General features: G+C 35.6%; 1 protein-coding gene across 3 annotated transcripts in view; it reads right to left on the reverse strand.

Moving 5' to 3' along the window:
• Window positions 1–26,945, reverse strand: part of LOC149286283 (vacuole membrane protein 1) — a 66,172-nt gene that overhangs the window by 13,027 nt on the left and 26,200 nt on the right. For 2 of the 3 annotated variants that reach the window (XM_089494298.1, XM_089494297.1), the window contains 4 exons: window positions 19,251–19,418; window positions 17,552–17,683; window positions 4,222–4,302; window positions 3,292–3,408 (listed from right to left, as the gene is read on the reverse strand). In XM_089494298.1, the coding sequence (XP_089350424.1) occupies window positions 3,292–3,408; window positions 4,222–4,302; window positions 17,552–17,683; window positions 19,251–19,418 (498 nt within the window). The remainder of the gene's footprint in view (window positions 1–3,291; window positions 3,409–4,221; window positions 4,303–17,551; window positions 17,684–19,250; window positions 19,419–26,945) is intronic. The other variant, XM_089494299.1, reaches the window with a different exon arrangement.

Consider the following 26,945-nt stretch of genomic DNA (forward strand, 5'->3'; position numbering starts at 1 on the left):
CGTTACTTACTGTCAGTTACGGTTACAATGCACATGAAACACACACACGCAAAGCATTAGTGTAATTAATAAAAAAAAAAAATAAAAAAAAAATAAACATACGCAAGACTATCTGTAATAAAAGACACAGCAAGATAAATGTCTGTGTGGTTTACACAAGGTGCATCTTTCTGCGGTCACCAGTGGCTACAGACTCTGTTCAGCTCCCATTGAGGCTGTGACCCATCACATTTTTTTTTTTGTTTAGTTTTTTTTGAGGGGGGCACTATCTCCTTCAACATCGCTACTGCTGAGACACGGCTGTGAAACAGCCATCAAAATTAGGCAAGGCAAAATTAAATTTTTATTGGAACAATATCAATTCTTCTTAAGGCTCTTGCACTGTCATTTATTTACAACGTGTAACTTGAACTATTAAGCCTAAAATGTTGTGCGTCATTCCCTTACTAGGAGATTAGGGTAAATGAAATAACAGCTCAGCTCATCAAATTGATCTGCTTGCCATGCCATATTTGCGGGTCCCTTTTCAAACAAGTGATCTCATGTTATGTGTTACTGAATTGCAAAAGGTATAAATAATTTTATATTATATTATATATATATATAAATATAAAACACACCTATAATATAATTCAGCCTGGGGCTTTTCCCACAATGCTTAAGGAGCTTATTGAGAGATGTCATAAGAGGAGAACTCTGAACTTAAAATAGAACCCAACAGAGACGTCACTGGTAAACTCCCATCTGTGTAGACTAGGTTTGCTTGTGAGGCTTTGGATTGGTCAGTAAAGTCAATGAAGAGTACCGTACTTACGTATTACATACATAAATAAATATCACCTGTTACCTGTAGTATCTTGCAAAGAAGAATCATAATCAAGAAGCAGAGACATGAATAAAATGAACGCCAATACTCGTGTTGTATAAAGCAAATAATTGCTTCAGATTGTTTTTGTTGCTGCTTAAAATACATGTTTTAACTGCACTATTTGTTTGTGTCTTATGAACTCCCTATTGTTTCAGAGATAGCATACACTACACATAGTATCATAGGCAGAGCAATTTTTTTTTTATAATTCTACTGGTCTTTTTTTTTTTTATGAAGGAAGACAGAAAAATGGAAAAACACTGATGGCATTTTGTAATTCCACATCGTCTTTTTAAAAATAAAACCTAGCGTAAACGAAAAGATGTTTTTCTGGAAAAGAAGGGAATCCCAGGATTGCTGGCAGGACTAGAAATGAATACAGCCAGAACATTTAAGACTACGTAACAGACCAATCTCTACTTTCCATTCACTGTATTTTACAAGAAAGACAGCTGGAAGGGGAATAAATGAGGAACAATCCAACGATGCTGCGCTTGGAGAGGAGAAGAATAGATGAACGCTGTTAACACGTTCATTAGGGGACGGGAAGAAACATATTAGTAATTTCCTGCAGATAACTATAACCCCCTTGAGTTCTAAAGGGTTTATAATAAGCTGAGAGGGGTCATGTCTTCGTGGCTTTTCCATTTTCTGGCTGCACGAAATGCAATTGATGTTTATGGACATTTTGTGCATTGAGCATACAGTGGAACGGCCACAAAGTTCAATACGACTAACCTCTTAGTAGAACATTTTTATAAAGGGCACACTGTTTAATGTAATTTGTAAAGCTTACAAAAAAAAAAAAAAAAAAAGGTAAAACACATATGTAAAACACATATATAAAACACTGTCAGCTGGATATATTTCATGTTGAACATCCTTTAATCCAGCACTAAATAACTATCAGTTGTATTATTTATATCTAAATATCATTTTTGTCAGATTTTCTAGATCCGACTTGACATTTGCTATCACCATAGCAAAGTGCATTTTAGAGAATTTTCCCATGATCCCACAGTAAAAGATCGCATAGGAATCCTATTTTCAGTGATGTACAGGAGGGCGCGATCAGATGTCACAGATTAAATATCCAGAATGCACGATGCACCTATCATAACTCACCCTTGAACGTGTAGGTATTTAGGAAGCGATAGTAAGCATTGGTGGTTAGAACAGACAGGTTTTACAAAGCAAAATCCTGCAGTATTTTTAAAATAGCAGCACCTTAAAAGAATGTTCCCGACACCATTTCCCCACTGTTGTTTTAAACGATAAACTAAATGGTTATTTGCCGTCAAATTCTTTGCTTTTATGTTTAATCTTTTACAACTAAACAGACCTTTGCTAGAGGAGTTGAGAGGATGAGGACAAAGATGCTGCATCAAGATGAAAATGTTCAATATGAGCAGCACATGGAGGGATGAATAAAATAGATATAAATTATTGCTGACCCACCAAGAGTTTCTAGCTTCCCAGTCAAACTATATATCTGGTGTCCATTTTTTTTTACCAACTTCGGAACAGTAACTGACAGGAGTACCCCCTACAATCCGGCATCCATCTACGTAACCTATATGGAGGCGTTGGACCTTGGGTTTAGGTCTGCATATGCTGCAAGTAACAAAATGCTGTCGTGCTACACATAAAATCAGTCACTGATAGAGAAGAACAATATAATAATCCATCTGTTAGTGAAAACTGTTTCTCCAAATTACACCAGAAAAAAAAAAAAGGAATGGGAGCTTTGAAAGGGAGGTGAACACACAAATGAGCAAATAAGTGTGAAGGGACAGATGATATGCAGGGAAAAAGCTCTATAAGATGAAAAACTGAGTGTTTTGCGCAAAACCAAACAGGTGAATGAAAAGCTATATACAGAAGAAAAAAAAAAAAAAGAGAAAATGGAGCTTCTCTTCATTAGGCAGGGATTGTTTTTTTGTTTATTTCATTTGAATATCTCCAATCATCACACACATGCTCAAAAAATCTCTGCCAGGAAAAGGTAGCACTTTTGAGATAATTCAAAAAAATAAAAAAAGACTAGTTCTAGATAAGTTCAAGTTCCCTGCCCAAACCTTATTCACTTCATGAGAAGCTGTATAATTAGCTACAACCACCAAACAAAAAAAAAAAAACAAAAAACCCCGAGATAACTTTTTTACTTTCATTTGCCTATGGTGAGAATCATAGGTAAATCTCATGGCTAACCACTAACTTCCTGAGTGGGGTAAGCGGTAAAGCTATATTAAAAGTCACAGCTCATAGCGTTTCTCACCTATAACCTAGGAAGTACTTATATGGCCATATACTTTTACTCTTTTATATATCTTTTTATGGGTTTGCGCTTTACAAATGCACACAGATAAACAAATTTACATGCCTAGATCTTCCAATCACAATTTCTAAAATAATTTACTTGCCTGAATATGCATTTTTATAATAGCTTTCCCAATCAGAGTGGCTCCGAAGAAAGTCCAGAATGGTACAAGGAAGTGCCCACATGTTATCCCTGCCAGGTCGAACAAGGGGTTAGGAATCTAAGAATAAAGGAACACAAAGTTATATATATATATATATACACACACACAATTTCTTAAAGACTTTTTTTTGAGCACATAAAGAAAAACAAATTTACTGCAAATAATACATCAATTCAAATTAGCATATTAAATCCCAGGGAGTTGATTATATACTATGGAGCTGTAAATCCAGATTTCTTCATGTATAACAGTTCAGTGCTTGTTAACGTAAATTAAAACTCAACTTATTTAAAGTGGTAAGGAGACCACAAAGTTTAAACTAAGTTCACTTAGTTTAAATTATACCTATAATTTACCAAATGCTGTTTTAATGTTTTTTTTCCCTTACATTTTAATGTATTTTCTCATATGTATTGGTTAATACCATTTAAATAAAAGTGCCCACATGATTGCTTGTACACGTAAACACACAATAACATGAAACGCAATATGTTAACATACGCATTTAAAAATCATATATATTTTTGTCAGGAACCCCTTGAAAAACATCTGGGATAAAAGTAATTAAATGCTCATAAGGCAAATTAGGGGGTTAAGTAATTACTGTGCAGACGGTACACAATCTTGCCTAATACTTCTATAATTTACAGAGTTTAACCAAAACTTTTTCATTTTTTTAAGCATAATGAATAATAAAGGACATAAATGTTCTTTAACATACTGAATAATAATTATACAAACAAAATGGTGTCCACAAAGGAGGGGCTTCACTTTACGTTTAGATTATCACAGAGGTATTCAAAATCAGCAGCATAAAAAAACAGAAGTTGTATTTGTAGAACACACAGAAAAAAATAAATGAAAACTTACTGAAGCGCAGGCCAGAATGCCTAGGAACCCAACTTTTTGAACCAAGTTCTGGACAGCCAGTTTAGCTCGAGATGCGAAGTCCTAGAAGCAAGTGAAACAAGTTAAGCATTTTGTGCTGAGCTTAGATATTTTAAAATATAAATCTTACCATTACTTTTAAAAGAAAACATTGTTTTTCATCCCTGAATATTAGATGTTTGTCGCCTTACAGAAAGGCAACACATGGGATATAAACCTAATGCACTTTTGGTCTGAAGTCCTACCTGATGCCACGTAGGCTACCACCTAGATAAAACAATCCGACGCATCAGTGTTAAATTTCTACAATACAGGGTATAACATTGGGAATTCTTTACTTCGGTCCTTAAAATAATAATAAAAAAACCCTAAAAGCCTGGAAATGTACTATTAATAGAAATCAGGTTTATGAAATTATATATTAGTTATAATTTGTTTTACTGTGCTAAAACATTTTCAGGATACAATGATTGGAAACCATACAGTTATATTATTATATAGACAATTTGAATGCAAGGCTGTATGTTTCCAAGACTCTGTTTAAGGAGATATTGGGGGCATTACTTAAAATCTTTCTGCTAAATCAGTTTTAATCTTTTTACTACTTTGACTACCAGATACACAAAAACTGTATTTTTTTTGCAAGATACCGCATATTACTCTGTTATATTCTGGGTTACATTCTAACATTGATGGTCATATTAATCGAAAGAAACAAATGGTATAGATTAGATATTGCTATTTTTCTCTTGGTTACGATCATGGTTTAAAACTGTATTATATCATGATCTGGAACAGGTCATACCTATAATACAGACATCAATTCAATTTGTTACTAAAAATAAACCCACTAGAATAGAACAGCCTCTTTTTTCTAGCATAAATAATGGTGATCAACTCTTAATGATGTTTTTATGTATTTCCCTAAAAAGGAGGATTATTTTACTCAACATAGATATTTGTGAGATATTATTGGAGAATATTGAAAAATCAACAAATAAAAGTAACAAAACCGTAAAATACATTTAACAGACGTGATTTTTAGAAAATCGCTAAATGCATCTTGCATCTGAGCAATTGCATTTCACACAGTACAATGATTTTAAGCTTTTAAAATTGATTTTGGGCTCTGATTTCCATTTCCTAATCCAACTAATATTAAATTATAAAATTTACTGAAACCTTATGTTACTTATTTTTAAAGACATAAGCCAGGTGTCCCTAACCAACAGCAAATAAACTATAGTTTCAGTTCCCATTTAGATTTCATTAACTGCAAAAGTCTATCATATCTAGAAGGGTCTCCTGCTTACAAAAAAAGCTATACACAAAAACCACTTCACACTCACAGAAACCTTTATATAGCTAAAATAAACTATTTGTTAATTTATTCAATGAATGTAACATCTTAATCTTTAAATAAAAACAACATATTTTTAATATATTTAGGAGATGCAGACTAATTATTACATACTTATAGCGGACTATATAAGATATTTATTACATGTGAGATGTTAAAACCATTATGCTTTTAGTTCCTAAAATACCTTTTCAGGAGAAAATGTATATATAATCCAATACATGATGATTAACAAAATACTGAATAATCTCCCGATTAATAGTTTTTTTCTGTACCTTATGCACACACACATTATATATATATATATATATATATATATATATATATACACATATATACACACACATATATACACATATACATACACATATACATACACACACACACACACACACACACACACACACACATCACTATAAAAATAAATTACACAGAGCACACATTTTAATATAACACTAGGATTATATGAACCTTTGGTTTTATGTGAGTAAATTTAAGATAAAAATTAGTTATTGCTTGGTAATCTGAAGTCTTAAAATAGAAATACAATCAATTTAACAATTTTAGCAGCTACTTACATTGGAAAACCAGCCTACAACTTGAAAGATTTCAAATTACCATCCTTTCTATGTACTCCCTGACTCATATCATGATTCATTTCGTTTAAACATGACCTATTCCAATCTATTAACCGTATTCTAAAGGCATTTTCTTTCCCCTTTACTGGTAACTTTTTTTTTAAAAAAAAAAAAAGAAGATTACTGTCACAGTTGCCATGTAGATGTAAAACCATGATTACTTTTCTTTTTTCTACAAAACCCAAATCTCCCCATTTCCACATGTGTGCCTGTTGAGTTTAAAGGTTTAACTTGTAAGGTGTGTTCTTTTATATGTTCCTGAAGTTATAACATGCATTCAGTTTAAGTCATACATCACACAAACTCCATGCTTAATATCACATTTTACTTCCCCGCAAACGTATATTTTGTGTAGCGTGTTTTCTGGTTGCACATGGCATATAGTACAGGCTACTATATAAGGCTACATATACTATGTATAAGGCTACATCGGTAACTCCTTCCGAACCAAACTAAAAATATATATATATATATACAGAGAAAAAAAACCAAGGGATTTTGGTGTATACATATTTTGTGAATATATGTACCAGCTTACTATGCAACGACATTTTTTAAATACAATTCATAACAAACACTAATGCTAAGAGCCTTGCAAAACCCATGAGAATTTCAGTGCAAGGTGGTAGGTTTTCAGAGATTTAACTATTTTTTTTTTTTTTTAAACTATATGTTAATCTCCTGTCAGACATTCAAGCACCAAACTTTTCTAATGGTGCAGAATTTAATTAATTGCTCTGCAAACCGTAATTTTAGTTAAACAAAAAAAACAAAACAGTAGGGTTTATAAGAAAGGAGGAATGTACAGATCCAAAGCAGGGTTAATGAGCCATTTCAGGAGTTTTCAGGCAACATAGGCTAACACATAAATGGAAGTAGAAAAAAACAAAGGAGAGAGACATCTTCTCAACTTTACATATTAAATATTCAATCTCATCCAACCGGTTTACAGTGTTCATATAATTTCATATCAGTTTCTGTAGTATGACCAAGGGGTGTTGGTTTTCAACAAGCAAGAATATTATATAGATTATTGATTTGATTTGCCTACATAATTAATAAAATGGTTTACATTAAACGGAACCTGGTGAGTTTTACTTTTGATTTTTATATAACCTATATATTCATCCCAGAGGCTGTAACAAATCTTTAGTTATTCTGTGTTCTAATTACGTTAAATCAAATTGTTTTATCATAAAGGTAAAGTGACTTGGGGATTAAAATAAAATTGATTGTATTCCTTTTGGGGGAATTACACAGGTATATTTGTGCTTAGTCAGTGGAAGAGCAACCAAGCAAAGATTATTTGACAATGTCTTAGATGGGCAGATGTGGGTGGAAAATGTCAAAGGGCTTCAATATGAAACCAGTCATGCTTGAGTTAGATTCCAAGCCTACACAACTGGCTCAACTTTCTCCCAACTCTTGGTAAAAATATTATGCCAATTTCTATTATGGTTTAAAGTGCAACCTAATGGACAGTGCCCCCCCCCCACCATCCTGAGAAATCCACCTTATCAAGCCCCACTACTTCCACAGACAACCCTACCTGTAAACTCACAAGCAGTGTATTTGCAATCCCCTCACTCTTGTTAAGGACTTTGTTTCAAAACAGTCCGTTGCTAGATTATATATTCACTTCCAGGGTTCTAACACACTAGCGTATTCGTATATGTTACATTACATTTATATAGACCAGCAGATTCAATAGCACTCTTCTAATAAGAGATTGTCAAATATTTGACAATGTAAAGTTGATCAGAACATTAACACATTACGAGACATTGATACAGAGGGTCCTCATCTTGAAAGTGTAAAATCTATTTTGTAGACTGTATATCCTCAAGGTTGTACAGCTTTATAGGATTTGTTGTAGTCACATTAACTATATTCACTTCTCCTACAATAAGATTTCCATTGAAAGCCTTCCAAATATTTGTAAAAACGGAATTGTATCCCAGCTGCAGTGGGGCTGTCAGTCTGATGAAGACTTTAAAACCAGGGGTCCAACAAATTTGGTTTGGATTTAGGAGCCAGCCAAAAAAGTTAGGAGCCAGCTTTTTTTTGTTCTTCCTCAATCATGTTTTTATTTTCATATATTACCCAACCTGGCCCCCAGGGTTTGTCGAGCCTTGCTGTACATTAACGTACATTTACATACATGCTAACACGATACATCAATACACACACTGTCAGGATATAGTGACAGACGCTCATGACAATGCCATGCTGTAATAAACACCACCATACCCGCTAGCACCACACTAATATACACATGTACACACTAACACTATAGACACATACATGCTGAATCTGGCATTCACAATAGAGTAGACATACTGACTGTCATTATACATATAGCACACATATATACTGATACTACAGTATACACACACTCACAGACTGACTTTAGCACTATACATATACACACTGATTCTGACACAAACAAATGGCAGCCCTGCAAAACCCTGGGTATCAGGAAGTGGTTCTAGTTGCCATCTGTTTGTCGAGCCCTGTTTAAAAGTAGCATTCAAACCTAACACTCTAATATACTGCAGAATATTCTAATAATAGTTGGAACCCCAGACGTGCCGTTCCAAAATGGGCAACTTCAGTTTCTTCTACTAGAAATGCAAAAAATCTCAACTGTCCTGGAAATTAACAACATGAACAAAAGGGAGCTTTTGAATATGTTGCTTCAAGGTCCACGTTACTTTTTTCAGGGCTAGGTTCCTTCAAACCTACTGATACATTTTAAGAGTTTCGGTCAGTAGATCTGGCTAATGGTTTAATATAAAAGGTTGGTTCAATTTTTTAATGCCCACTTCCAGTAAATCATAAGGATTACATTTCAAAACCTGTAGTTATTGAGGCAAAAGAAAACAATTGCAATGATCAGAAACCATATTAAAGAACATACAATTCCTACTCCTTCCCAACATAAGAACTCTTCTGAGAAATGACAGCAGTGAATGAAGCACCCCTCTGTAGCATTTACATAGGGCTCCCTTGTGATATGTTTTGGTTTAAACCACAAACCATTGCTCACAAATTTTGGCTAAAGTCTTAATATTTGTCAAATGGATCAGTGTTTTTGTTAAACCATTATTCCTGTAATAAACGAGCAGTGTTGTAGGTGTGGTTACCAATGCGTAAAATGGTTAAATTATCTGGGTTTAAGAAGAAAACCTTTTTTAATGCATTTACATAAAGTATTTAAAATATGAAATTGACATCATTTCATTTCTATAGCCTTTACCAAGACAGTACAATGGAATCAAACACACTTCTTGGATAAAGACAGTCTGTGGTCAGGCAGTAAAATCTCGACTCATGCCTCTTAAGGCAGAAAGAATGATTAGCTCAGTGGAATAAAATGTTCCTGATTGCAGGATACACATTTGCAAAGGACATACATTATAAAAGATCGCTTCAAACTTCAGTCACCCTTTCAGCTACATTTACAGAGTCTCTGGTCAATGATAAACAAGATGTGTTGGTTTGTGGCTTTAAGAACAAAGATGCAAAAAGGAGAAGTCAAAGCTGTCAGTTTAATGGAAATCTAGCAATACATTACTATACTATCTACATCTACTATGTTAGATATTTCAGTTAAAAAACGCATTAGCACCATTTAGAGGCATCCTATTAATTAGATGCAGCCAACCGTATCACTGAAAATACAAAAAAACATCTTCCTAATGAAGTACAGTCAAGTAAGGATGCTTGTGACAAACAGGCTGAAACCGATTTACTGCATTGGCCCGTATATAGGCCGCACTTTATCCCTCCCACTTTAAGTCTTTTACGTATGCACAATTTACAGTATTAAGTAAAAATACTTAAAACTCCTTCTGGATGGAAATTGATTTGACTCATCATTTTACTTATTTTATAGAATATTTACATGCATATTTCAGCATTGCCATACATCTCCATTAAACACATGATGAAAAACTGCCATTTTAGGTCAAATAATACTGTACATTGTGAATACGTAAAAATAAAAGTATCCTTAAATAGCTTTGTTTCAGGTTTTAACCCATCTTCTACGTTCAAACATATCATCATCACTAATTTGGCTAACACCTCCTTAAAAACTCTTTGTAAGACAAAAGTTTTTTGAGAGTTTTTTGTTTTAAGAGAAATGATATATACATGAGCAACAGTAAAACACACGCTACTATATTGACTGTATATGGCATTACTGCACATCTGCTCTTCACCAAATGACCAGCTACCCAGACACAATAAAATATCCAGGATAAAGGAAGAAAAGGGCAACAAAACAGGAAAGAAAGTTGTACTTCAGCCAAGTTATGATACTTCCTTGTGCAGTAATGATAAGCGAGTGAGGTCCCAGAAGAGGATGTACAATTCTATTCAGTCGTGATGCATATGTACACAATGGTGAGGTCTGTAGAATTCCTGGCTACTTTTCATCCAAGCAGCACTTGAGGCACAGGTGTTCATGGGTCCCATAATTTCAGAAACAATGTATTACGAAACAGAAATCTCATGTATGGCATTTCATATTAAAAAGCAACTTTAATGTCCCTTGGACCTCTTAACGACATGAGGTTGTATAAAAACACACAGAAACCACTATTTGATTTGAAAAGATATGTTCTTGCTTGTGCAAGAGTCTCATAATTACACATGTGAAAAACAATTGTAATAAAATACTATTCATGAAAATCATAAACGTGTTTAACGTAGATGAGACATAATTGAAGGCCATTGCCTCTTCCCCATACCCATTTCACTGCTTCATGCCAAAACCACCTTAAGGCACGTTGTCCTGCAAAAGTTGTTAATACATAAAGTATAGTTTCAATCAGCAGGGTGATTTTAAATAACTCACCAATTTAACTATAGTCTTATCAACGACAAACCCCAGTTTCTGTGTATAAGGCAGACATTCTGAAACATGGGGAACAACTTGAAAATAAAGCAATTAGGCAGCATTTTGTTAAGAGAAAATGCACTAAAATGAATCTGGTCAAGTAAGAGGAATAGTGTTACACTACATTTGAAACTTGTGTATAAACTAACATCCGAGGTGATACATTAACTCTAGTGCAGGAAGACCACCTATTGTTACCATTTATCAATTTACCATCAATATACATATTTTCCAGATCTGACAATACACCAACATCAAAGAAAGGCAAACCCATGACACTTTTTCCTTGATTTCCCAAGATTCCCAAGTAGACATTCCATTGAAACCATACTATCCATGCACAGCAAATTCCAGATACCTTTACCTACCAGAAAACTTGAAGGTGGGGAAAATATGCATTGTGTTTTATATAGAGATTGCATCTGTGCACCCATGTATAGGAAGAGAAATAAAGCTATATTTTATATAAACTATTTTTGTAGAAAAGGAGATATACTCAAGGTAGGTGCATGGGGTAAAAAAGGTGGAAGTAGGCAAAATAGAGTGTTACATTTGAACTTTAAACCACAAATCCTAACAAATATATTTTCTTAAGGATGTCAATGTGCTGTATAAGGTAAAAATAAAAAAAACTACCATAATTACTCTAAGAATCATTATTGAGCAAGTGTCCAAAAATATATATTTCAAAGCAAAAAAAAAAAACCACACACACATATCTCTCAATACTTTTCTAAAGTAAAATCTTTTTGTCCACTGCAATAAAGGTATTGGCTTTTCTTACACTAAATTAGTTCCTGTTCATCTCAACATCTCAAACACTGCGTGCCACATTAACAAACCCTTGTAATCTATATTGGGTACACTTAAAGGGAAACTCATCTTAGCGTCTCTAAAACCGTATGCAGCAATAGAGAAAGCACTATATAAAGGGTAGCATACGTCATAGTAAGCTGCTTCAGGAAAGACGGGTAAGACATGACATGGCTAGGATGCTATTTCTAGGGGGAATCAATAAAGCTACAGTATTAATTTATAATGAAATTCATATAATATAATTATTTATGCATACACATGTACATGAACACATGTGTTTCCATCACTTATACCTAGTACACGGAATATAACTTTGTTCCACGAAACATTTTAAAGACATGATAAGCGTGTATGACGCAATCACTCTGTGTAGCACAATTAAATCTAGATCTTTGATCGGTCAATGATGCAGACAAAAGGCATATATGGTGCCTGAGAAAACAAAATGTCTGCATTTTCGTTACAGCTGCTTAGGAAATCTCTACACAAGAACAGAATTTGCACTAGGTATTTAAATCACATCATCCAAGTTTTCACGTTATTTTATCAGTTTGATAAAACAGGATTTGCAAATTCCCCCCCCCCCAAAAAAATACAATATAGGCAGCAAAGGATAGTAGATAAAAAAAATAAAAAAAATTTATAAACATAACATACAGTCACATATATTATATAGATATTCTGAACTGAACTTTACACACATACACTAATATCATTTATTAGACCAGGTTGTCAATCTAAAGTCCAGATAAACAAGTAAATGCAAGTGTTTAAAAGTAATAGTGAGTATGCTGCAGAGTAATGAACAAAGGTAATTGGAAACTTAATCGTTTAGACTTCACTGCCTCGTGGACAGTTGTTTCCCTACAGGGCTCGGACCTACATATCATGCCAGGCAATACAAAAAAAAATGTAAATATATATATATATACATATACATACACACACACATACATACATACCACAAGCGGGCCCCAAGAACATTACAGGAATTACATTATATATAAACTTATATTATATATGCGTTTGTATACAATATATATTTTACATTTTTTTCTAACAGCTACATTTGTCATGTTATCCCATGGCAGAATACATTGATCTTATTAAGTCAACAGCAGGGGCTTTTAGGCTTGTTGCTACACTTGTATTAAATACTTTTTAAGACAACATGTTGTGAAAAGATTGCACACATTGAACTTAGCACCTATTTGTCACGTATCAGGATTGTTGACTACAAGGTGCACCCATACATTCCAAGTTCTGATACAGATCAATAACGCGAGTCCAAAGTCAAACACTACTTCTCCAAAGTGTCCAAGAAAGACACCAAGCGTCCTATTTACCAACACATTTATTTAGAAATAATCTAGAAAAGTAATTCCTTGCACCAGTTTCCATAAAAAGACAACAAAGGGGAAAAAGTACACATAGAAATTCTATGGCGAGTAGACTTTACGAATACGATGGCGCTATATAAAATATTAAATAACAATTTTGATTGAAAGTGTCCCATCTCTACAAACAGGCGGGGAATATGACTTAAGTACAACCTTTAAGAAATACTAGTATTATAATGTGTACCAAGCCAGACTGTTGGCCTTCGGGGAGGTCAACAGTTTAACTATTTGCAGACATGTATTCTCATATAGATTACAAGAAGATGTTTTATATGGAACGTCTGACACTGAATTTCAGCCACAGCAATTGCACCTCACTTAAACATAAGCCCTCTAGAGTCCACGTTGACAAATTCTTTAACAAGCCCTGTGGTTACAAGGAAAGATGGTTTCACTATGAGTCACTTTTGTACAAACAGTTTACTGGAAGCGGAGAGGAGGGGGAATTTTCAGAGAAATCATGTGATCGGCCAGACAAACCATAACTAGAATAGGTTCAGCAGAGTCAAAAACAGGTCCTGACAGCATTTGACACCCAGAGAGTACATGCTCCCTTAGTCATTAGGATAAGTACAGTTTAATTAAAGTAAAGAAGGATGTGACAAAGAACACTAGCAAACAGTTGGATTAACTACTGGAGGATCTCCTGCAGATCTGGGTCCCAAAACCCCACACTATAAAAAAAACACATCTTACTTATAGAAAGAAATCCAATACATTGGTATATACCACGAAGAGATCATATCTACACAGACATGCTTTGTACAATGTAAATTACTCATCAATCCTTACAGATATTGCACAACACGTCTTGCACTGAGTTTTTGAAAACGAGAATAAAACGTTACTGGTTAAATTTTATTCACTTGAGTATTGAGGAAGGCTTTGTTCTATAACTGAACAAAGTTACACTTCAACATTTAACAAGAAATGCTAACTAGCCTTAATGAAAATTCATTAAATGTGTGAAGAACAGGGTCTGCTTTATGTAAAGCATAAAACTTTACCCCTACAATGTGCTGACCGCAGAAGTATTGATAAAACATAAATAACAGCCTGTACGCTCATTCTGTTACTGGAGTGTGGACGGTGTACCCACAATGCACTTTACTTTACACTGCAATTGTTTGTGTGGTTCAACAAGCAGTCACACTTTTTGGTTTTGTTCTGCTAGTGAATGGTATATAGATATATATATATATATATATAGATAACATTAATTATGCATATTTCCAAATTGGATTTACTAGATTAAATTTCCTAGACTTTTTTTTTTTGTCAGTATCAGAGAAATTAAACGCGCACAAGTGCGTAATTCAACCCCCTGAAAATCCTAGCACTCAAAACATTGTTAGTATAACCCCAATCACAAATAAGAATTGTCTTGAAATTATACAACCAATTGAAAAAAAAATAAAAAAATGTTCCAAAGGGAATGAAATCCGAATACATTTTCAGGAAAAAAAAACAACTATTTGCATGTATATGTTTTGTCAAACATGACGTATTGGAAGCGATTATTTCCGTTCTGAATCAACCTGTCTGCAGGACAAACACACATACCCACGTTACTGTTTCACTTGAGTAAATATGTTTTAAATGCTTTATTTGTCATTATTTCATCTATTTTTTTTGCAAGAAGATAATAATTTGGATGAAATTAGGTCTTCAAATCAAATAATTGGTACTTCCAAAAATAAGGGAAAAAATTAAAACCATGCGAAGAACCAAATGTTTTTGCTTATTTCTTCTATAAAAAGCTCTCCAAGACTATGAAAGAAGTCATACCAACAGGAATAATGTTCCTTGTTCCCAGGTTTTTCTTCTATGAATAAAAAGCTCATTGAGAAGAGATTTCAACCACATGTAGCTTATGTGTAAGTGCGAAGCTTAACCACGGTACACGCGGGATGCATCTGTCCTTTAAGAACCACATGTACATCCACAGATTATATTTTATTCATAGATAGATCCAAATTAATAAATACAAGAATCAACTAACCATCATGTGACTGTTCAACTAGGCTACAGCTGCTTCAAGTAAAAGTCAGTCTGTTTACTTTTTCAATGATTCACTGTGCACTTTATCCAAAGTCACTTTTCTTAAGTACACCGTAGCTTTACGTAAGGTATAGCGTGACTATTCGTCAATCACTGTTTTTTTTGTTAGCTTTTTCCAGGACACACATGTCAAAGTGCATACAAGTCATGAGGTAGGGCTGGGCTGCATTATTTTTCCATAGATATCCAACAAAAAATTCAACCTTTATTCTTTCCATACTATAACCATTTTTTACTTTTAGGCACTGTAAAGGCTATGTAAACACCTTTATTAAGCTCATTTGTTTCTCTAAATCCTAATTGTTGTGTGATGCACTACTTGTTACACATGTATCACTGAAGTACAGGATGGTGCAATATAAAGCAATACAATAATAATGTTACATTTTTATTTCCCCAATTTTAAAGCATGTTGGAAAGTTGATGATATTTTCTGAAGTGTCACATCAGAATAAGAAAGTTTTAATTGAAACATAAAAGCAAGGTACATAAAGACATGGTTGGATGAGTTTAGTGTGGAAGAACCTTACTGGCAAGCACAGAGCCCTGACCTCAACCCCACTGGGGTGAACTGGAACGGAGATTGCGAGCCAGGCCTTCTAGTCCAACATCAGTGCCTGACCTACAAAATTCTTGATTGGATGAACGGGATAAGATTGGGAAATCCTTCTCAGAAGAGTTGAAGCTAGATATATGGATATTTTTAGGATACTGCTGGGCAAATGCCAGCCCTAAAGGCTAATAACTAGGGAGTTCTTAATATTCTAGTAAGGTACACTAGTTTTTTTATTTTAAAGAACATGCCTATATTTACTAATGGTTTCTCACTGGCATTACAAGAATCAGGTTTGTAAAATAATTAAAAAAAAAATAGTGTAATCATTTGAGATTTTAAAAAAACAGATGTCTTGTTCAGCAGAAAATCAACTATACAAAAAGAGAATGAGTAGGTTGTTTTCAAATGAGGATACAAAGACCAGCAACAAAAGCAGAGAACAATGAGCTACTCAAAGAACCACTCTGTTGAGAAAAACAAGAGGCCTCCTTTCAGCACAAAAGCAGTATTAGACATGTGAGAAAAGTTGTCCCTACTACCCTAATATCTATGCTTTTAAAACAGAACTTGTTGACAAGAGTTGAAGTAGACAAGACATGAAAATACATAAACTGAAAGCATGCCTTTAACCTCTTCAGTATCTGGGTTTTTTTTGTACCCTACATACCCTGCATTTCCTGCCATTTGTTCCATATGCAGCTTGTTTGACGTACCCACACAAGAATTACACATCCTATTTCTTTCCAGCAAAAATAAAAAGGGCTTTCATGTGAAACCATAGAAACAAGCACAATGAATAATTACAAGCCCTAGTATGTAAAGTTTTTTATTTTGCAATCTTGCTTAAAATTTCTTTTTACATAATGGCCCACATTTTTCCATGAGGGTCGCATTCTATAGGGTACTATGTAATACTCCTGGCTTAAAGTGCTTGGGGGTATCGAACGGAGGGGAGGGGTTGTACTTTTTACATGTAGTTCTATTGCAATGGAATGTAAGGGCTTTTTAAATTATATTGATTTTCTTCCTCAATATGGATAACAATCCCATTTTATGTATGCCAATGATGTCACAATGACATCACTGAACTCGCTATTTTTTTTTCAAATTTTTGTTTATTTTAATAAAAATTTTTTAAAAAAAGCCTTTTAAAAGAATTTAAAAAAATTTCCCTTTGTGGGAAAAGGCAGAGATGTAAAGAATTTCTCCTTTACCCACAAAGGGAAAAAGTTCCCTCTGATCACCTCTGCACTGATCAGCAGTGAAGGCTTTTGAAGGCATATTGTTTTGATTTTGATTTTTCTTCTGTTCACTCACTTTGCATATTAGGACATTTTAAACATGTCTGTTTATGTTTACTATACTACTGTGTAACACACTTTATTTGCTTCTATTAAGCAAATTGACCATTAAATAGGCCATGTGGACTAGCGCCTGATTATTGTTATTTTGTTTCCTTTAAATTAACTTAAAATGCATATTTAGGAAATGACAGGAAGTATTTAAAATTATTAACTAAAGGATATAAAAACAAAATTATATTCATACTTATACCATGAATTACAGCATGCTTACCTGTGCTGTCTGAGCATGCTCCAACATCTCCTCAAATTCCTCATATTCTTCATCATCGGGTTCTTGTCCAGAAAGACGAGCTGCTCTGGCCATAAAGTATGGTGGAAGCTCACCAATAGCAGTGCCAGCACCCTGGGGAGGAGGGACAAACAAAACAAATATACTGTAATAATCCTTTATATTATGTATACATTAAAGAATAATGTTAACTTAAAAAAACATTTTGCTTGAAGTCTGTACATAAAAAAAAAGACAAGCAAACAAAAAAGTAATGGACATATTCCTTACATCAAGAAATAGGGTTTGTCAGTGTTACGGTAACCCGCTGAGGACACATGGGGTAGATTTTCGGAGGGGTATACTGATGGCTTTATAAGTGGTCCCTTTGATTCCCTAAGTGTATTCTGTTTATGCATTTGCCCCTTTCCACACTCCCCAGCTAAAAGCTTCGCAGGAGGTGTGTTCATCAGATATACTCGTGATATACTCCAGTCAGCTCCAGCACCATCTTAAGTGAATGCAGGGGTCTGTTCAGATTTCAATGGGAGTCATTTCTGCCACTGATTAACTGCTTTGGGTCATGGATGTTGACGGCATCTTTTTAATTTTGGAGGAATGCATAGAACTTTAATACGTGTTCTTCTTAGAGGATTTCTTTTGCTGATGCAACCTGACTTTAAATGTGATCAAACAAAATAACCATGTCATTGCTATTATAAGAAATAGTCTTCATGTATAATAATCCTTCCCTCCCATTTTCCTTTGTTTCATATTTCCTTGTAGGAAAAACACACTACATACATAAATTGCTTAGTCACGTTACAGCCAGAGAAAGTGTTTGCACAACAGCCCAGAAGAGGCCCAAACCAAAGAAGGGTGAGCTACTTATAAAGCAGAGAAAATAAGATTAGGATTTACCAGAGTCTACATATCTTCGGGACCAACCTTTAGGTCAGGGGTGTCCAACCTGCGGCTAAGGAATTAGGATGCTTAGAAGAGGTCATGGAGGCACAGTGCTCTCTGCCAGGCATTCAATAAGAGTGTCAGTGGACAAAGGGACAACCTATAGCAGGGATGTCCAACCTGCAGCTAAGGGACTGGCTGAGGAGTATGGGAGATTTAGTCCTGCAGCAGCTGGAGGGCCGCAGGTTGAACACCCCTGCTATAGGTTGTCCCTTTGTTCACTGATACTCTTATTGAATGCCTGGCAGAGAGCACTGTGACTCCATGGCCTCTTCTAACCATCCTAATGCTGCAGGATTGGGACTAGAAGAAATAGTGTGGTGGTTTAAAAATAATCCATAAAACAGTTGTGAACATAACCTAGTAACGATTCATTGCTAATACATGCTGCTTTACTGTATAATCGTAAATGTACACTGCATTATATTCCTGTTTATCATCAGTAATGATGATGGTATGTCTAAGAAAACCCTGGGGTTTTTAGACAGCGAGGTCAAATCAGTATAACAATTTAACAGATATTACCACTTTTTTTTTTTTTTTTCAAATGCTTGTAAACTGGACCCACTACACATATAACGTGACAGAGAGAAAAAAATAGTATAATTCTAATGATGGGCATGCACATCAGTATTATGTACTAAACATATAAACTAAATAAGTTAGTCACATCTAATCTTTTTTTTTAGTCTTCAATAACATTAACTTAATTTCTAATATTTCAGAGCATACTTACCCACATGCAAGCCTCTAGCCTAACTTTGGAGATGATAGTCCATAGTGTAATAGCGCCGTCTACGCCTTCCTCGTCTGGACACATAATTTCATCAGGATAAGGTGGTTCGGGAAAATTAACCGAGTTACATTCATAAGCAGCAAGTGTCACAGACGCTATGTGTGGACCCTGTAAATACAAGATTATCATGGTCAATTTCACATGAAGCACGGTACATATTACATGTATTGTCGTTTTTAACTGAGTATTTTATTGAATTTTCAATGCTGCATTAAAAAAGGACACTGTTGAGAAAACAGATCTGCCAAGTAACTTAATTCCTATGTAAAACCATCCATTTTTTCCACAATTTTGACACAACTAAGGAGAAATAGTATGAGTGAAATTTCAGAATAAATTAAACACTGAATTCCTATTTTCTGTACTATTAATATTGCTTTTGGACCCAGTCTAGCAGCTGGAGTTAATTTATTTGATTAAGTCTACATAACAATTGGTGCATTATTAAAAAAAACCAACATGGAAGTAAAAGGAGGCGGTACCTGGCCTCACAACACGAATTATATATTATATATACACATATATGCACACACACCCCTATACATAGTATACACACTAAAAAAACTATTTGCATTACAAAAGAGAGTTCTGTAAATACGGGCTTCCATAGAAATACAGCTTGTTCATTGTACCAAAATCCAGGATATGCTGGATGGACAGGACCTATGTGTGAGTTGCTGTCCAAACTTTCTGTCTGGATACCTCACCAATAGTAAGGGGCACTAAAAGCCTCATACACCTTTATCCTGGAATCAGAACAGAGGCTAGATTTCTTCATAAAGTGAAGCATATCTTGAGATGACAAGACAGCTTTAGGGACAGATACTCTTTTGAACAGACAGATTTTGGGTGATGGCTATGTCCAAGGGAATGTCTACCCCAGACAAAGGCAATCTTTGGAACACAGTCTTTGTTATAGACCTTCCCTGGAACACAGTCTTTCCCTAGGATAGAAATTCTGGGGAACAATCATAACAGGAACACACGTTCAAGAGAATTATTTGTGAGGAATTACACTGGGAGTGTGCCTAGTCTGAGGAGCCAGAAGATCCAGGAAGAGAGACATTTTTATTAAGGGCTATAGAGGAGTTCTATGGATACAGCCCACCTAAACCCTTCTTTCCCTACAGATAATACTTGAGTATTTTTAGTTGATGTTATTGTTAGTGTTGTGTAGGTTTATTGAAGTTATTGTTTTTATGTGTTGACTATTTAAGCTGTTAGCGTGGGCTCGTTTAACCCCTTAATGACCGAGCTGTTTTTTTCCCCTCTTTGTACCCTTTGTGACCAAGGATGTTTTAACATTTTCGCGGTGCTTCTGTTTAGCTGTAATTATGTGTGTACACTAAATGGTACAGAATAAATGTTTTTTTTCATGACAAGAAAGGCTTTCTTTGGATACCATTATTTTGATCATATCTTACTATATTAAAAAAAATATATATGGTGCAAAATGTAAATGACTTTCATTTGAAACATTTTTAAAACCTTGTAATCATGCCCCCATGTGCTACTTGGGACATCTTTGAAGCTGGCCAATTCAACTTACCCCATCAAACATATCATTTTGGCTAGGCTGTCAGTCTTAGTTGTGGTAGTTTTTTTTTTGTTTTTTTTTTACCATTGTGCATTTGATATGATTTTTCTGGTGTCATTATCGAACATCACCCCAATATGCGTTCAGCAACATCTTCTGAGCACAGAGATATGAATAGCTTTGTCTGGTTGTTTGGGGGCTAAAAAGGTCACATATGGAAGGTGTGATTTTTATTTTTTTATTTTGACATCTGGTCAGCCTATGCCTTACCTGTATCCAACCTGCAGGGGAGCTCAGAGTTCTCAGGTAGGTCACGAGTGACCCTCTTAAGAAATATCTCGCGCAATGGCACTACAGGCCGGTCACTGTTGTGTCCTGGGCAAGTTTTCAGGGTCACTGAATGCCTCGATAATGAAGCATTTCAGCAACAGTGTTTGAGCTTAGGGGGCAATTGTTTTAAAATCGCTGCAATCATGGCATTTCACTGTGATCGGCGGCTTTGCAGCATTCACAGAGGCCTCACGAGTGAGGCTACCTAAGGGTATTGGAAGGAACCCCCTCCCTCTAAGTGTAAACAGTGTCTAGTTTCCAAAAATATGTGGTTTGATGGGGTACATTTATTTGGATGCAGAATGATCAGATGTAAAAATTCCAAGTTGAAAAACTTGAATGCACATGTCCCAAATGTGGCCTTTTAGCCCCTAAACAACCAAACCTACACTTGGGTGGTATCACTGTATTTGGGAGATGTTGAGGAACACATACTGAGGTGCTGTTTAGAAGTGGCATATAAAAGGAGCTGTAAATCACAAAAAGAAAAAACACAAAAAACAACTAGGGCTTAAACAACTAATCGATAAAATCGATAATGAAAATCGTTGGCAACGAATTTCATCATCGATTAATCGAAATCGATTTTTATCGATTATAAAAAGAGGGGTTTTTTTCAGAGCAAATGCTCTGAAAAACTCCTCTCCTTATAATAATCCAATCTCAAACAGAGATCGGATTATAACACCGGAATCCAGATCCCCCGCAACGCTGCAGGAGACCTGGATTCCCCTCACTGTCGGCCGGTCTCTCACATCCGTCTCTCTCCCCCCTCCCATACACCCCTCTGACTCCTCCCCCTCCCATACGTCACTCTGCCTCTCTCCCGGCTCCGTTACTGACAAGGACTTTCACTGCAGCTTCATAGAAGCCACAGTGTAAGTGAAGTCCAGTAACGGAGGCTGTCTGTGTGATGCAGACACTCACAGGCTGACAGAGAATCATCCTCTCTGTCAGCTGGTGGGGGTCTGCATCGCACAGACAGCCTCCGTTACTGTCAGTAACGGAGCCGGGTAGAGAGGCAGAGCGGTGTATGGGAGGGGGAGGAGTCAGAAGGGTGTATGGGAGCCACCCTCCCATACACCACTGTGGCTCCTCCCCCCCAGAGAGGATGATTTTCTGTCAGCCTGTGAGTGCCCGTTACTGCACTTCACTTACACTGTGGCTTCTATGAGGCTGCAGTGAAAGTCCTTGTCTAGTGAAGATCCGTTGCTGACAGGAGGCAGAGTGGAGTATGGGAGGGGGAGGAGGCAGAGTGGAGTATAGGAGGGGGAGGAGCCAGAGTGGAGTATGGGAGGGGGAGAAGCCAGAGTGGTGTATGGGAGGGGGGAGGAGGCAGAGTGAAGTATGGGAGGGGGGAGGAGGCAAAGTGATGTATGGGAGGGGGGAGGAGGCAAAGTGATGTATGGGAGGGGGAGGAGGCAGAGTGGAGTATGGGAGGGGGAGGAGGCAGAGTGGTGTATGGGAGGGGGAGGCGGCAGAGTGGAGTATGGGGGGAGGAGCCAGAGTGGTGCATGGGAGGGGGAGGAGCCAGAGTGGTGCATGGGTGAGTTATAGTGGTGTATGGGGGGTATTATGAATTTCAGGGAATATAGGGGGTATAAGGCATATCGATATTAGGCATATCAGGGGGTCATAAAACATCTGGGGGTAAAAGGTATATCAGGGGGCTCAGTTGCATATCACTGGCATATAAGGAGTATAAGGCATATCAGGGGCACAGTGGAATCTGGCATATAAGAGGTATAAGGCATATATGGGGGCAGAGTGGCAAGCTGGGGGTCTGATCTGCATAACCGGGGGCAGTTTGGTAAATAAAAAAAATTTAAATAAGGCTTTTTTTCCAGTTTTTATTAAATATGAAAAATAGTTAACATATGAATTAATATTTACTAATAACTTTGTATTAAAACCTAGTTTGAGAAACACCGTGTTTGGGTTCTTGTAGCTTTTATTATTATGTCAGTAAAATAAGAAGGTGAATAGAGAGAGACCATTGCAATAAAGAGATGAAAGTGTAAATTGTACGTTTTTTATTACATTATTTTAAATTTAAAAAAATTGCATTTTTTATCCGATTAATCGAAAAAATAATCGGCCAACTAATCGATTATTAAAATAATCGTTAGTTGCAGCCCTAAAAACAACCACAAACTGACAAAAGCTGGTGTCAGAATTAGTATATCAGTGAAGTACTATGGGAGTGTCTAGTTTCCAAAAATATATGTTTTGATGGGATAAATTGATCTGGTCGACTTCAAAGATGTCCCAAATAGGACATGAGCCCAGGATGACCAGATTTAAAAACATGCTTTAGAAATATGCTAATTGTTCTTGCTTTATAACTTGTAAAAGCAAAAAACAAAAACATTTTTTGTGATGTACCTGGCACGTCACTGGTCATTAAGGGGTTAATTATCAATATACTTATGTCAAATCAAGAATTCCTTTAAGAACAAATCTTGAAGGAGGGTCATAATTTCTTACAAGGTACACAATTAAATTAGACTATTTATTCATTAGATTCTGCTGTATTTTTGGCCCATAACGAGAACTCAGGGTCTCACCTGGTCCCCATGGCTTCCCTAGGTGCCTGTGCTCTTTCACTGGGGAGAGAAGCAGTGTTTAGCCATGCTCACTCCCTCCTTATTTCTCGCCCACACAGTTTTAAGCTATATAGGGGATAACCCTATCTGTAAGCCACTCCCTCAAAGAGGTAGGGTGACCTGGAGAATTGCCAGGTATGCCCATAAGAGTAATGTAGCAACTTCATATACACAGTTTAAGTAGTGTTAGTGTGACCTAAAACCGTTTATTGTATTGTAAGATCATAAACGGTCAACACTGACCTCTTACAAGTGTGTTTGTACACATGTAAAGATTAAATCACTTTTTAAATGCATACACAGTATAGTTCTAACTCCCATATTATTGTGCTGTGTAGATATGCTTACTTTACAAATACATTTCCTATGATTTCACTTTTCTTTGTACTCTGCCTCATTTGTAGCCACAATGTTGTATCATGTGAACGCCATTCTGCCATTTCTAATGGACATGACAGAAATGATCCAATAAAAGGCAACATAGCAATAGTTTGATTTCTGTTTTACCCTGTATTAAAATTAACCATGACTGTTACTCGTCATTCTTCCTCTACAAAGAGGAGTGAGCTTTTCCCAAACCTAGGAATGCCATAACTGCAATTCGATGAAAATACATACTACAAGGCTATGCAAAAGCCATTGCCTTGACTTCAACCCAAACAAAAAAATTAGACATGGCATGCGATTCATCATTTTATACAAACTTACCACTTCAAAAAGACTAAAACAAACCCCCCAGATGTGTATGAATCAGAAATTTACTAACATTAAATTTACTACTAATAAACGGAGAAAACCTATAAATGTGTTAAGTTCACATGTTGAGTCTTTGTTTAGGTTATTTTATAATTCCTTACTGAATGTATTTTTGTATAAACCTATCAAAAAACTAAACATCCAACAGAAATTTCAAATAGTAGCAGACTGTTCCTACTATCATAACAATGGCTGCATCCAACTTACTCAAAAGTTTTGATAGCTTTGTAATCTTTAGATGCTATATGTCGGTTTAATTTCACATATAGGTTAATAGTGACCTTAAAGGGGAACTCCTACCATTTTTTTCTGCATGTTGCAGATTGTCAGAGTACTTAGCAGTATGTGCTTATTAAGTAAGTAAGAACATTTGTCACAAATTGGAGCATAAATATTTGTTGTATAACACGCTGACTAGACCATGAGTCAATCAGGTGCTGTGCGCCATTTTCCAATAAGCTTTTAAGTGTGAGAACTAGCTTCTGAAATGGCTTTGGATTAGGTGTAGATGAGTACTCCTGTGAAGTAAATTATAAAAAGGTACTATTTCTGTGACTTCCTGAAGAATATTATATACATATTACTTACAAACATATGCCAATAACAAACCATAGAAACTCAGAATTTAAATGCAGATAAAAACTGGTCACCCCATCTGGTGTGCTCATTTTTTTTCTGATGTAGAAAATTAAGCTTTATCCAGTCCTTGGTGTCATCCTAGCTTCAGGATAGCTTTATGCATACCCCATGCATGTTGAAATCCCCTCACTGTATTTGTGTCTATCACTTATGATGGGAAGTTTTTCCAGATATCTAGCACCCTCCTAATAAAGGTTAAATAATTATGGTTGGATTTTCCCTTAAAAAATTTTTTGTTGAATTTAGTGTTGTCTCCAATACTTATACGTAATGGCTGGATAGTTTTCCCTTTCTAGCGCTTTAAAAACAGAATAGAAATGGTTTTAGATGCTCATTTATTTTTAAGGATTTTCTCTAAAATATCATGGACAGAGCAGTAAGAATATTTTAGGTTGAATTCATACTACTTATCCTACTTTCATACGGCAAGAGCCCCTGACGGTGATTACTGTCAAATACTATTTTGAATTGGAGTTACGGCTTAAGTTTTGCTTTGTAAAACTCAAATCCCTCTTTTAAGGCCATTGTACCCTGCAGCCAGGAGATCATGATGTGCTTCTTACATCTAACAGCACAACTTCCAGTAATAGGTCATGATGTCTATTATTCCAGCTGTGCCGACGCCAAAAAAAACAGAATATGAAAACAGAAAGTCATAAGACCAAAATACTTACGGTGCAAAATAAGTGAAAAAAAGTCATTTATTTAAAAAAAAAATATAAAAAAAAAAAAAAAAAAAAAACAGCTGCAAAAACTTCACCGTCTGATATTTACCATGCCGTTTAACATAATCCAACAACTAACCATAACACAAGGCTGTAATGGAAATGAAAAGGTACAATTATGGAAAAATCCACAAAACCTACTGCTATTTTTTTCATACTGTAAAAGACAAAAGACTTGAACAGCGTTTGCATCTTGTGGTAAACAGACAAAACAAAAACCCCCACAAAGACTCAATGGATCATGTGCCTGATTTTCAACAACTTTAACCAGCTGTCCAAAATGAAGTCACCACAACTTCATCCTATGGTTTTGGCAGTATCTGCATGTGATATGATGTGGACATCTGCTTCTGCTAAAAGTTCATATTTACAAAAGCCACAGTTTCATCCCCCTGAGCCTGTCTTCTGCACTATATGCCAAAGTATTTATACAGAAAACTCTGACCAAATAACATCTGATTCTCAAACACGGACAATGAACATTCTTAGGAGTCTTTCCTATAATGGCTGAGAGGGCTTTCTGGACATAATGAATCCTCCTTTATACATTTAATATTTGTATGCACTTTATAGTATAAAACACAGGTTGCAAGGGGAAAGCTACCTACAACAGTGAATTGATAAACTTATTATAAATAAAAAAAATCTATATATATCTATATATATATATATATAAAACATTATTTTACATTAGCATTCTATAAAATACATTGTATTAATTTACCTTTCAGTTCCCAGGCTGCCTAGTAAGTAAATAAGTTGCTTACAGAAAAAAAGCTACCTGCATACTAATTACAGAGAATGTTAAAAACACTGAGTATGTCGTATAAAGACTCGGTCAGAGAGAGACAATGTCATCGGAAACCAGAATATGTTAGAAGGGATGCGACCATCCTACTACATATCTTCACACATTTACCATAATTTTAATTTTATTAGACTCTACCCATGTCTCTCACTCCAGGTGTTGCCATCTGAGGCTTCATCTGCTCCCTATTACTCACCTACAAACTAATTATTTACAAGGATTTCTCTTTGAACA

This window comes from Sceloporus occidentalis, unplaced genomic scaffold, assembly GCF_023333645.1.
Source record: "Sceloporus occidentalis isolate IW3139 unplaced genomic scaffold, rSceOcc1.0.p SCAF_71, whole genome shotgun sequence".
NCBI classification, from domain to species: Eukaryota; Metazoa; Chordata; class Lepidosauria; order Squamata; family Phrynosomatidae; genus Sceloporus; species Sceloporus occidentalis.